Here is a 14,618-nt window from a genome sequence, read left to right on the forward strand (position 1 = left end):
TATAAAAATCATTCTTGGTTGACTGGCTGTAAAAATTAAAGGCAACTAGATATATTTGACCCATGAGCTGTTGTTTGCTGAAGTCTGTTCTAATAAATCACAAAATTGAGCTTGATGACATACTTTTGAAAAAAATTTCACTTATGTTAAATATACTAAAAACTCTAGACTTGCTTTTGGATCCTGAGGTTTAATATCTCTTCCTGTATATCAAAAGCAATTCTTCCTTACACCAGCCATGTATATTTGTAAGATAAGAAAAATAAAAATAATTATTGGGAAAACCCTAAGAGATATTGGCTAATAGAAATACTCAAAATAAAAATAATTAATGCATAAAATCCAAAAATATTTTCTGCTTTAAAGAAAATTTCTATGTAACATTAAAATTTTAAATTTTGTTACTCCAAATTTCTAGCTAATGCATAAAGATAATAGGTAAATCTGGCTCACTATAATTGAAGATGTTAAAATTGCTTATGGTGGCCCAATATTCCCTTATTTACACAGACAAATGCTACCTTTTCCCTTAACCTCCAGTTTCGCTCCTATCTTTTTACATATATTTCTTGTGACAATCAGTTATGTCTTTCTTCTATCAAAATCTAGAAATTTTTTTTTTTTCCCAAATGCTTAGTCTCCCTGACTTCTCTGAAATGTTTTCTAATACTGGTTGCTGTCTACTTCTGGATATTTTCTCCTATCTTTAATTCAGTATATCATCTTGATGCTGATTTTGCTCCTTGGACACTTCCTTTTTCCATCTCTATTCCTACTCATCATTCACATGTCCTACTCTTTACATTCCTCAAGTGTGGTAGACAGCTAGTTGTTCACAACACCAAATTCCTCATCTTCCTGAGGTAAAAAAGCTAGACTATGTTTTCTAGACTTCCTTTCAGTTTAGGTGGAACCATTGATAGTGTCCTATCTGATGCAAGGGGGGTAGAAGTGATGTAAGCCTCTTTCAGACCTTTCACACAAGATCCTCTTTCTCAGACTGCCTGCTCCATGTCAATACTCAAGGTGACTGTGGAAATCATATATTAAGGTTGGTTGAGACTTCATCAGCCTTCCTTCCTTCCATGAGGTACCACCATCAATTGGGCCATAAGTAAAAAAATAAATATTTTGGGGTTAAGCAACTGCAATTTTAGGTGGCACTAAATATTTGGGAAGGTTCATCCATTGTAATATAACCTTTTTTCTAAATTAATTCTAATCCAGTAGATTAGAATCCATCCATTCCCTTATAACCTCTTTACTTTTCTGTAACCTACATTTATAGGCCTGAGTCATCATTACTATTCTAGCCTTATTTATGATCATGCCAACACATTTTTGATACCTACCACCACATACAACTGAAACAGAATATGACTGGACTCATCTTGACAAGTGGATACCCGCCTCAAGTTTTGTTTTAGGTCCTATCAGTCTCTCAAATAAAAAATCACAGACATAGATATCTTTACTTTTTTTTTTTTCCAAAGAAAAATTTTAGGTGTTGTTTCTTTCTTAGATGAAATTTTCACATTTTGACATTTCCTCTTCAGAGCCACCTCTCAATATCTCATAATTATTTTTATTACCTCCATGTTACACATGAGGAAACTGGGGCATGAGCAGGTTAATTAACTTGCCCAAAGTCACATAAGCTTTTAAGTAGAGAAACTAGGATTTAGACCCAGACAGTCTTGGCTCAGGGGTCTATGTGAGTGGAACTATAATGATCACATTTTTAATAGAGTTAAAAAGCACAAGATGAGAAAATCAATCTTGAGATGTCTAAAAAAATGCAATGAAAGTATTTAGTGGCTAAAATTAACTTTGAAAATGAATATTTTAGATCTTTGTAAATGTGAAAAATTACAAAAAAGACCAGCATGAAAAATTAAATATTGCATCCTAATCATCCAACTCATAGATTTTATAAAAGATGCTTTTAAAGAAAAGTACAGAGACCATTTACTAAGTACGTCATCAGTCACTTAAAAAACATAAATGTTATCATAAAATGATAAACATTCATATTGTCTAGTATATACAAACTGGTTTTTAAAGAAAAACAAAGAAGTATATACTTCTTGTGCCATATATACATATATATATATCTACCCCCCACACAGCTCCATAGCATCTTAGAAAAGCTACTTCTAATACACAAATTCCATGTGTCTGCCAATAACAATATTAAAGACTATAAGGTTAAGCCTACAAGAATATAATTTTTGTACAATATCCAAATCAGAAAATATTTTGATTTTTTATTTTGCTGTTAAACACATTCACCAACTATTATGCTTCTGTTATGTGTCTTTTGTCTTACTATTGTAAAAATAAAACTAATGAAGTAATATGCTTATTTCTCAGAGACCAAAACATCAAGAATGATTTATGTTATGGTTGCTTTGCTCCTGAGATATATGCCATTCATTTTTGAATAGAGAATTTTTGCTTACCTTCTTTTGTAGGACACAATGGAAAATGAATATAAACATTCCCTGTAGAGAATTGAATATGGTGAAGAGATATGCCATGATGACTGTGCTTTCATTAATATACATGAGTCCAAAGGCCCAGGTCAATCCTAATAGGCAGAGAAGGGCTATTGCACCTATAACCCATGACCTGTAGAGAGAAAAGAAAATTCAGGGTTATCAAATGATCGGTTTTTAATTAGCACAGTCATATCATATCAACAATACTGACACTGAAAGAAATGTTACGGTAAGTTTTATTGACAGAAAATGTAAGACAGGTGGTAGTATAAGTACTTTAAGATTTTAATGGGGACTACAAGTTTTCAAACTTGAGGAGATATACATGAATGAGAATGTTATGAACACAGAAATTCATTTAAGCCAAAGCAGATTTGTACTATTAAATTATTCATGTATTTGCAGCACATATGCAAATGATATGGAGATGTAATTATGGTGAATGGCAAGGGGGAAAAAGTCTATAAAGCTATGTTAGTTTCCACTGGCCTCATTGTTATGATAACATTTGTTTGATTGGACTCTCTCCATTAGTGCTTCATCTGATACACTTTTACCCCATTTTTCCAAATTTCCTCTTTTTCCATAAAAATTTTAGTGTTTACTGACAAAAACAGAACTTGGATTCAAAAGAACCAGTATATGGAATATATGTGTGAATTAAAAGTTCTATTTGTCTGATTCTATAGTTATGTAAAACAAGTGTGATACAGTGGACGGGAAAAATTGTTCCACTCTAGATCACAATCTGCGTTGTTTCGGCCTTTGGATTGCTGTCTTCTAGGTTAAGTTGGACTAGACTTTGAAAATCAGGCAATTGGCAGCTTTGTTGAAAAGAAGCTTAAAAGCTCAGGGCACCTTCATCACTTTGAAGGGTCTGTAAACTTGAAGGAGAAAATGAAGCTGAGAATGGGATGGAGTGGTATGAACAAAGTAGGCTAGAATGGAAGACAATTCTCACTCTCCATTCCCTTAGTTTCCTCCAGCTGCCATTCGCAATAGTGATCAATGGGTGACAAAGGTCCATATACTTGTGCCTGTGTGCTACGTATTTACTATCAGCATAAAATGAATCTTTCCAATAGATGGGAATCCAATAAGTGAAAACGGAATCCTTCTCAACTCTTCTCTAAGTATATAGGAGAACAGGACCAAACCAGTCTAGATCTCTATATACCGATGAACCCACCCTGTCCTTTCCCAGTACACCTTCCTTGAAAGAGTAAATATTTCCTTTCAGCAGACTATACTCTTCCACTTGCATTGTCTAAGGAAGAAATATTTATGGGGATTGAAACTTTGCAAAATGAAGGGGTTAAAAGAAACCACACATGTATTTACCAAATCTGAAGCTGGGTTGCATAAAGTTTTCGGAGAGCAGTATGTCTTAAGAAAGATATGGTCCCAAAGTAGTCAGTTAGTATTAAAGTCTTATTAAAATTCATCATGACTATTTACTCTTTTTCTTCTACAACCATCAGTTACTATATTGCATATTTAAATATCGCCTAAATTTAACATGTTCAATCTAAAACATTAACGTTATTGAATAAAGAATCCCTAAAGGAGGCTTGCCATTGTATGTGGCATGTTTGCTTATATGAATCAGAAAACATCTTAGATACTAATATTTTATTCTATAATTAAATTGAAAAATATTGGAACTCTCAAGGTAAAGCTCTCAGCTTCTTACAGGCATTGGAAAAAGGAAAAATGGAAAGAATACCATTAAATCAATGCAAAATTGCTATTTCAATTTAGAAATAAAATGATAGAATAAAATACTCAAGTTAGCTAGTATCTGCTAGAAAACACATTATGGGCCCAAGAGTTAATGATATAAAAAGTGCAATGAGCCCAATTTCTAAAGAAAAAAAATAAGCAAGAGCATGAAGAAGTAAGTGAAATGTCATTGGAGAAAATGAAAACAAAGGACTCTTCACCAGAAGAACAAACTGAAAGTCTAGAGTAAGGTCACCCATAGGTTGCCCCAATCTTAAATTTATTGTGGCAGGACACATAATTTTAAAATGTACAAAAGAAAAGAGCCCAAATATCAACATTTGAGTTTATTCTTATTAGATTAGTACAGACTTGTAGCTTTGTTTTAGAAATTTAAAAGATATATTCATAAACAGGTCATTAATCAAGTGACATGTGTCAACATTGAAAGATGTAATTTTGCATACATAAAATTGAATTTTTGAAGGAGACATTTTTTCCCTTTTTGGATATTTAAAATAGAAATTCATTAATATCCATTGCAATTGGCTAGCTTCATACTCCTAAGATCGTTTGGAAGATACAAGGCTAAATCACAAAATAATTTTAGATGAGCGATGTCCAAACAAACAACAGAAATGACGACATATGAAGCACAGAGGTACACATCACAATGAAAGGAGAAAGCTATTAAAAGCGAAACAAGTCTGTACCACATGAAGTTGCTATGATTGTGGCACTGATTTCAGATGGTATCCAATTAAAAGAGGTGAAGCAGAATTTGTTTTTGGCAATACACCTGCAGCATATTTATTCTGCATACGAGTTGTATGCCTGTTTATTTTCCTGCACAGTTTGCTCTTCTGCCTCAATGTGAATGACAGAAGCTCTAATGATTTTTCAGTACTGATCTGACAGCTGGTTCATGGGACCACACTGATAAATGGAATTTATCAGCCATTCAGCTCATTCTTACTTGATGAAGGGTCTGTTATCCTCATAGCTAAAGAATGCATAGACATAAAGACAAGAACACCAACATTAGCATTTTATGACAAAGATTTCATATGAAAAATATTCTCCTGGTCCCCAAAGGCCTCTGTTACCCCACCTCCCTAAAAGGCATCATAACCTTCCCTTTTTATCCAGAAGGTAAATCCTAAAATGACCATGAGAACTTACATAACAAGGAATAAAATCAACTTTACAATACTGCAATATCCCTTATGAGACTAAAAAATTCCATTTTTTCATCATGTGCTCATATTACTTGTGACTTGACAGAGACATTTATTTCTTAGAGATAGCATTTCTCTAGAGAATGAGAAATCTTATGAGCAATCTGGAAAAGGCCTCGGGGCGTACTTAAAATGACAGATTTCATGTCACCTAAAGGTATCCTTATTCTGTAATATTAGTAGGTAAGATTACTTAATTATGGACAGTACGTTTCTAAGTAATTTTAACTTGCAGATGATTGACCTGAGTTAAATCCGAACACTATAGCCCTTTGGAAATAATCGATCCTGACTACTTTAAAATTCTTCCTGTTAGTGTACTAAGAAAAAAATCTGAATAATCTTTTGTAGCAATAGAAGCAACCATACAGCACCTGTTCATTATCACTTATATTAACTAATTTATTTTGTGTCATTTTGATAAAATAAGATCGCAGTGCCAAATTAGTGGAGATAAGTTAGGGAACATTTTGGATCATCTTTTCATAAACAGTCTGTTCAGTGAATTGTGACAGAACAGAAAAGAAGGGAAACTGTTCTTTTCTCTTCTCTCTTGCTAGGGGCAGTAGTTTCCAATACTACACATAACACAAATAAAGCTCTTAGACCCCAAATGTGATGTATTTTTGAATAGAGAGAACTACTGAAGGGAAACCTCACTCTACAAAATGATGAAAGAGTAAAGAATGGAGGGAGAGCCTGGGATTTAAAGCCAGTTTGCCTGGAATTCACATCCTAGATCAGCCACTTAACTAGATAAAGGCAACAAATTAATTAACCCATGGATGTGTCAGTTTATACAACTACGAAATGGTGATAATTATATGTAGGTTTCTTGTGATAGTGAAATTATACATTCTATATAAAGTGCTTAGAACAGTGCCTGACACATTTTATGTACAGTAAATATTATATTGTTATTATTAGACTATTTAAAACTAGAGTAAAGTCACACTGAAAAGATAGAATCTGTCACCCAAAGAATAAACCACCAAATAATAGATGTTGAGTAGTTCAATTCATTTGAGGACATTTCAGGAGCAATATTATGCAGCAAAATAAATGTGGCAGAAATAGGCTTGTAAATGGAGCAGGGAATGACTAACTGTGCTGTCTAATATGATGACTACTGGCCCGTGGGTTTATTTAAATTTATATTCTTTAAAATGAAATAAAGTTTAAAATTCAGTTCCTTAGTCACACTAGTCACATTACAAGCACTCAAAAGCTTCAGTAGCTGCCATATTGGACAGTGCAGTTCTAGAACATTTCTGTGTTCACAGAAAGTTCTACCGGACATCGCTGGACTAGGACATTCAAAGAGGGTTTTAAAGCCAGAAAATGGAATTCCAAGTGATATTTAAATAATGCCATGGATGCGTGAAAGGTAAACAGAGAAGAAGTTCTAAGAATTGATCATATTTAACAGTTGTGAACTGTTCCTAGAAAGAAAACCTTGTACTTATATCAATATCAAAAAGTTATAGAACATAATAATATGATATTTATTGCATTATATGCATTCCCATTGCATCAGTATACGCCATCTGTGACTCCAAGTTAATAACTGGAATAACTATTTCTACAGTAATTTGTATATAGTGGGATATGAGTAAAGAAAGTTTCAAAGGTTAGCATGTAAGAACATGTGCAAACATGTACAAAATTGTACTGAGCTATCTAAATGTTTCAAAAAAGAGAATACATGTGCAAACATGCTGTACAAAATTGTACTGAGCTATCTAAATGTTTCAAAAAAGAGAATACAAAACTTGCAGTGTAATCGCTGGAGTGAGATGTTTTGCCATTAATGTGAACTATCAAGAAAGGGTACAGGTTCAGCAGTTTTTGCGGGCAATTATGGGAAAAGTGCCAGTTGTTCCGCTCAGTAACAAAGATTGTAATCCCAGTTACACTTACAGTTAGCGAGAGCCATGCATTTAAGTAGTGTGCACTGGGATGTGAACAGAAGGGAATTGTGACATTTCTGGGTCTTGCCAATTAAAGGACTGGAATTGGGCTTCCCTTGACCATTTTTGCCTCCCCCTTTATTAGGAGAAAATGACAATAGAGCCTCAGACCCAGAAATGGAAGCTGTTTTTTGATGTGGAGCCAACGGTATTAGATTTAAACCACGTTTATATAACCAATTTAAGCCACTGTATTTTAGAGTATTTCTTTTACAGGGGCTTATGTGCAATAATTAATAAAGCATGTAATTTGTATCTTTTAGCTATAAGAATTACCAGTTCATATTTAATATAGAAATCCATGCTAATGGACAAAGAACCAGTCATTAATTTTGTTTCCAGAATATCATATCTTATATATAATAATTCAAAATCTAGAGATCACTGAAAATTACCTATAATATGTCAATGCCTTCCATCATTTTGTCAGATATTCTGCTGGCTTAGAGGATCTAGTTTTATAAAGTCTCTCCACTAAATTCAAGTTAAATTGATAGTAATGCCACCAGTTATGGTGACAGTTATATGCTATTGATTCACTTAAAAAATATATATATCTACAGAACTAGTCTCAAAGCTGAATAATTTTCATTCTGATTTACCAGTGAAAGTCTATTGAAATAAAATCTCATCCCAGGTTGTATGACTGAAATGATTTCACTGCAGTTATTTTAAGATTTTATAAAAAGATGGACACAAAGTTCTAAGATGCTCTGGGCAGATGTTAACAGGAATTTTCAGGTCATCTTGTAAGTGGTGACTTTCTGAAAATGAAGTAAAATACCTTGTACATACAATTTTTAAGGAACAAATTTTAAAAAACAGCCTTGTTTCTTTAGCAAATACATTTTCCTTTTGTCAAACATTTTCTTATTATTTTATTCAACTAACATCTAAAACTGAAAGCTTTAAATATTAATGTCATAAAATTATCTTAAAAGTGATTAGAATCAAGATCAGAATTTTTGGGGTCTCTGCACAGATTGATAATAACTATGCATGTATTTATATATTCTATAGCAATTTCAAAGCATACAAAAGGGCCATTAAAATCTAGCCCCATGGAAATTTAGCTCAAAATACATCTTCAAGAGGATAGATTTTTTAGCCAAAACATTAACTTATACATACTAATACTGTGATATAAAGATTCATAATAAGTATATCAGTATAGACAGATGATGAATGGATAGAAACAACATGAATGAATCAAGTTAGTTATAGGACATTCTTTCTCTGATTTCAAGAGTTCAAAATAGAATTGCTTTTGGACATAATTTTTGATGGAAATATCTAAAATTCAAGATATAAAGAAGGTAAGTTAAATAATGTAAAACCTTCCCTTCAGTTATATTTACATATGGAATTTTTTTTTAAGTAGTGGGATAGGTAAGGTTTGGTGTGAAGGAAGATGGAGAGATGGAGGCATATATATAATCCCCAAGCCAAAATATCTAGCCATTAAGTCACAGCAGGTTCAGGAAAATGAAAGGTTTAGGCAAAATTGTAGATCCCATCAACATTCACCCCATTCATCTTACCAATATGAATGTATTCCGGGATCCTCTGGAACTGTTGGGTAGTTGGCTAATTATGGTTGGTAATTGAACTGTATGATTAACAGTGGAAAAGAGAGCTATCACAGTGTATATATATACTGATTAGTATCTCAATATTTCCAGGTTCAGTATGCAGCTGAATTTACTTTCCCTGGCATAAAACTAATTATATCAAAGGAATAAAGACATTTCCCCTTGAATTTGGTCTGGGTTACCATAGGAATGATAAAAGTAATGTCAGTGAATTTCTGAAGGTAAAATGTATTCTCCATTTTTCATAGAAGGAAAAAAAAGGGAATAATAAATACTTCTGCATCTGTATGTTAAGCAGGCTTTCCCTACTGTCCCTTAATCAGTTCCCAACTGAGGACTGAGAGGTTTCAGTTCCCCATGTTCTAAAAGGAGCTGATGGCAATGCAAACTAACAGACTTCAGGTAGAAGTGATCTTTGAGACGCTTCTTTGCCAAACTATCAATCCAGTGGGCCCAGTCTTTAAAAGCAGAATCGGAAAGACAAGGCCTTTTAGGACTACAATGTTCACAGAATAAATGAAACAGTGGAGAGAGGAAGGAAAGTAACACTCATTTACTTGCACTCATTTCCCAGCAACAAATGTTAGCAGGCACTGGGGGAAGAATGTTTTAAATGTGATATTATTCACGTTTTAAATTGATCATATACTTAAAAATATCTGAATAGCCTGGCCAAGTAGCAACACCTAAGACAACATTAAGAGATCTGCTACCCAGTGGTTAAGGAATATTTAAGATAGCATAACTCAAAGAGTAGTGACCAGAGAAGGATCTAAGTATTTCATATTTATACCTCACTGTGTTAAAAATGCTTAATCAATTAGTAACACTTAGGATAAAAATCATGACTGTTTTATATTTCTTTCAAATGTATTTTATATTTGTGGGACTATACTATCCTAGAATTACATTCGATTCTCTCTCTTAACCACTATAGGAAAATTAAAGAAAAGGCATTTAGAATATAATTCAACATTTCTGAGTAAAATATGAATAATGTTTCATTATGGTCATACATTTAAGTCACTAAGCATTAAAGATATAAAAAATCCTTAGAAAAATATGAAAGTCATATAACATAAATGTAGAAATTATCAACAGCAGAGAAGATGATTATATTTCAACTATGGATTTTATTGCTATTAAAGTATTACTGTTAAAGCTATATTGCTATGTTTTGTTCATTCAATATTTATTAGGAGAAGAATGAAATGAACCAAATAAATAAAATAAACAGCTCAGAATATATCACGAACATTTTCATTCCCATGCCTCAGTGTCCCTATAATAATATTGCAGATTTGAGAGCATACACCAATATTAAATTTTTAATCACAGATTTCACCCTACTGATGAATTGGGTAAGTCTGAAATTAAACAGAATTGAGTATAATAAATCAGGATCAATAAATATGAAATCAATGACTGATAAAACTGTAATTATACTATCTTCACAACTCAATGTTATGCAAATTTTCATAAGTCAATATAATATGGTCAAAAAATGAATTGATACATGAAAGAAATTAAGGATATCAATTATGAGAATGAATAATGAACTATTATATTGTACATAGACAGCTATAATCTTATTACAATTTAGTATCTCCCTCTACCAGATTTATAAGGATGACTTGGTAGGTTTTATGCAAATAAGATCTCAAATTTTGGAAGCCTATGTTGAAAGCAAATGATATCACCCTATGATAATTTATTAATTTTAATGTATGAAAGATAGTATAGGTTTTCCTCACTATCCAAGAGCAGAGTATTCCTATGAAACCTTTGATAAGCTCAAATGGCATAAAGCAATGAAGCAGTTACATTAATTAATACGTAAAATTTTTTAAGCATTCCAAGACCCCAAAAACAACCGCTCTTGGGCTTTTTTTTTTTTTTTTAAGTTTACTTTTTTTTAGTAGTCTCTGCACCCAATGTGGGGCTTGAACTCAACAACCCCAAGATCAAGAGTTGCATTATTTTCTGACTGAGCCAGCCAGGCACCCCTCTCTTAGGCTTTTCTGATACCTTAGGATACATCTTGCTAACAGATGCACAAAATAAACTGAGATAAAAAACAGATGCTCACAGACACAATGCAAAGCTATGGTGACTTGATGCTGAGATGCTGAGTATAATTCCCAAGGAAGGAGCCTGACAGCACCACTCTTTTTGCTCAGGATGTGCACTGCTTCTGTAACAGCTCTCTGCAAAACAAATGCTGAACGCTATTTTCGTTTTTTGCCTTTTTTTTTTCATAAAGGTGAATATACTCTTCAGGGTTTTTTCAGTTAATGAAAACAGTTATCAGTGTAGGCCTTTCGCAAAAGCCAAGTGGCTTAGCGAAAATGTTTGAAAAGTGGGGGATACCTGTATATCATGGTGACTGAAAGCCTGGACTTGTGAATCAGCTTGCCTGAGTTTGGAGGCCAGCTGAGCCTTTTACTAACTCGGCAACCTTCGTCTAATTATTTAACCTATCTAATTCTCACATGCTTTCTCTGTGAAATGGGGATAAATACAGAACTTTTTTTCATAGGGCTGTTGTGTATATTAAATAAAAGTGCTTGGCACTCATTAACACAAAAAAATGCAAGTATACAAAATTGTAATATACAAAAATACTATATAAATATTTGCTGTTACAATTACTATTGTATACTGACCTTCTGACCTCAAAAAAGGGGCCAAAGGGGAAAAAAATACAAACACAGTGCTACATTAGGTTTCCTTTTAAGTGCTTTGGAAATTCATATATTAAGTAGAAATCCAAAGGGGAAGAGGGAGTCACTGACTGTTTTTGAATTGATCCTTAATTTTACCTTTAAAAAAGCCTCAGTTCACACAATGTTTCATTCAAAGATTTCTTTGGGCTTAGTAAATGCTATGAATTTTTACATTCTCAATTATATCTGGATTCCTAATGAACATTAAGGTAGAAACCCAGAGTTCTCTGAATTACATAAGAAAGCTAAATTTAATTCATAAATATGTTGTATCCTCAGTGTCAAAAAGTGCACTAAGGAAAGGCAAAGTCTCACTAAACGTAATCATCTGAATATAAAGAGTAAAAGACATAAAACCATATGTGAAATGTTTATGAAAATTCACTAAGAAATGTATGTTCCAAAATTGGACTTCATGAATATTTTTTATGATTTTTTGAAAATTTTAAACCTTAAATAGGAAAGATGAAATAAATGATATCTATATACAAATAAATTTGTATTTCTTTTCCTTTTTTTTTTTTTTTAATATGGAATGCTTCACAAATTTGCGTGTCATCCTTGTGCAGGCGCCCTGCTAATCTTCTCTTTATCTTTCCAATTTTAGTATATGTGCTGCCGAAGTGAGCCCTGTATTTCTTTTCAATAATTTTTATCTTGTAATCAATGAAAACTGTGGCTTTAGTCAGTAATATCTCAAGATCCATAAAATAATAGCAACAAGCTGAAATCTTTCCTTTACTGATACTTACAGTTAAAACCACAACGTTTCCTGGTTTACTATCTGAGGGCCAATGTTTTTTAGACTCACACGGCGTCTTAGAATTTACTGATTCTTTAGAACATCTGACTACTGGGCTGACCAAATTTGGTCATTGCAATGCAAGGAGATGAAATTCTTTAAAGAGTATATTACATACTTTCAGGATTTCTTTTTTCAACTTAGAAGATGCACAAACTTTTAAGCTAAGTAAAATAACTCGGGAAATTAATAACTTTTCTGTATTCTTGCCAAATGTGTTTTGACAGGTTGAATTGCTGTTATACTCTTTCTCATACCATCTGGTATCATCACCTCTTGTTTCAACAACTTGTAATGGAAACATTCATCATACCTCTTCTGTGAATAAACACCTTATTATAAACTGCTTGTAAGAACAACTAAAACATAAAAAAAAAAGCACAACCGAGTATTTAAAACATGTCTGTACTTACTAAAGATTCCAATAAATGGAACCATGTGAGGCACTGAAATACAATAGAAAGCAGACAAGTTTTATTTAACTATGGACAAGTCAGGTAACCTTCATAAGCCTTATAAGCTTTAGTGGACTCACCAGCACAATGAGTAAAAAGCCTCACTAGAATCTTCTCAGAGTTATATGGAACCAAGGTAAGAAGAGTCTATGGCTCCTAGGCTATCAGTTGGCAAGAGCTATTATTGAAAAGTACTCTGAATTCTTGAATTTTTCATTCATATGGAACAGTGAAAGTCCATTGGTAAAGAATTTTAAGACGTCGCCCCACATAGATTGTGCATGAGAGCCAGTTACTTCCACAGTGAGTAGACCTAATTAATGACCCAAGATCTCTACCACAACCTACTTTTAATAAGATGGTATTGTTTCCAATTACATTTGTTACTAGGAATCTAATCTTAAAATTATGTCAATGAGAAAAAAAATTAAGCAATATAATAAATAAATCCAATTTTGTAGATATATAAAAAGCTCCAAATGGCAAAGTAAGAAATCTTAACTCAATCACATTTTAGGCCAAAGGGCAGCCTCAGTAAAGTACTAAGAATCAACATCAGTCAGAATGTATTCTCTGATGATAATGAAATTAAGTTAGAAATCAATAACTAATACGATATGCATACACACACGAGCAATTATCCATCTGTTGCTGCATCCAAAATTGCTTCAAGTCCCCCCAAAACATTATACAAACAAGTTCTATCTAATATTCAAGTAACAAATAATTCTTTTCTCATGTAAGTTAGGCCTGAACAGAAAAGAAGGAAAACTTTGAGACTACTATAACTTGCAGGTAAGGAGAGTTTAAGACAGTAAAAAACAAATTATAAGAACATTTTACTTAAGAACTTACATAAAAATCCTAAAGAAGCTATTAAACAGAAACATCTAATGGTGCATCAACATCATGATCCATTAAGATTTACCTCAGGATTGTAAGGAATATATTAAAAGAATTTAAAAAACAATTCTGAAAAAAAATATGTGAAAGAATAATAAAAGTCTATGAGTCGCTAAGGCAATTTTGAAAGACACAATCAAAATGGGAAGACTCACTCTACCAGATATTAAGCAAGTTCTGGTAATAATACCGTACTGGTAGAATAGCAAAGTGTATGTCCACAAAATAGAAGACAGAGTACGGAAACACAGTTTTGGTACAGGATAGTGTGGGAGCACCAATCTGGTGGAAAAAGACGGAATATTTAGCAAATGATGTTGGAAATTTGGCTCATTAGATAAAGAATTCAAAATGTCCTCCAAAGATCTCAAAAGTACACACTGTAGAGGAAAGGTTAATGGTTTAAATGTACGTGTTTCTTTGTAACAAAGGCAAAATTAATAGAGAAATGACAGATTGGGCGGAGACATACAATGGCAAAAGCGTTCAAATTGCGGTATCAGCAAGTAAAGGAAGGAGAAAGTATACAGGAAAACTAACAGGAAAAATAGGAAAACATTAAGACTTATTTTAAAAAATAGAAAACCTAGTTGGGCATAAATGGTTTACTAAAAGTGAGCCTCTGAGTATTACTGAAGAGTTTGCCTATGTGCTATTTCATTATATTGCACTAATGAAAGTTACTGAATGGAAGATCTGGCAGTTTTAG

At 32.9% G+C, this 14,618-nt stretch overlaps 1 protein-coding gene and 1 non-coding gene across 2 annotated transcripts in view; both read right to left on the reverse strand.

Annotated features, from left to right (window-relative positions):
• Positions 1-14,618, reverse strand: part of ADGRL3 (adhesion G protein-coupled receptor L3) — a 777,343-nt gene that overhangs the window by 46,420 nt on the left and 716,305 nt on the right. Inside the window, exons 17-18 of the mRNA XM_081813155.1 lie at positions 5,200-5,226; positions 2,463-2,631 (exon numbers count right to left, since the gene is read on the reverse strand). Coding sequence (XP_081669281.1) covers positions 2,463-2,631; positions 5,200-5,226 — 196 coding nt within the window. The remainder of the gene's footprint in view (positions 1-2,462; positions 2,632-5,199; positions 5,227-14,618) is intronic.
• Positions 12,274-12,380, reverse strand: LOC115937273 (U6 spliceosomal RNA). Its single transcript, XR_004072600.1, has one exon. It is a non-coding gene; the product is annotated as a U6 spliceosomal RNA (small nuclear RNA).

Source organism: Leptonychotes weddellii, chromosome 2 (assembly GCF_054177405.1).
Source record: "Leptonychotes weddellii isolate Sample4059 chromosome 2, ASM5417740v2, whole genome shotgun sequence".
NCBI classification, from domain to species: Eukaryota; Metazoa; Chordata; class Mammalia; order Carnivora; family Phocidae; genus Leptonychotes; species Leptonychotes weddellii.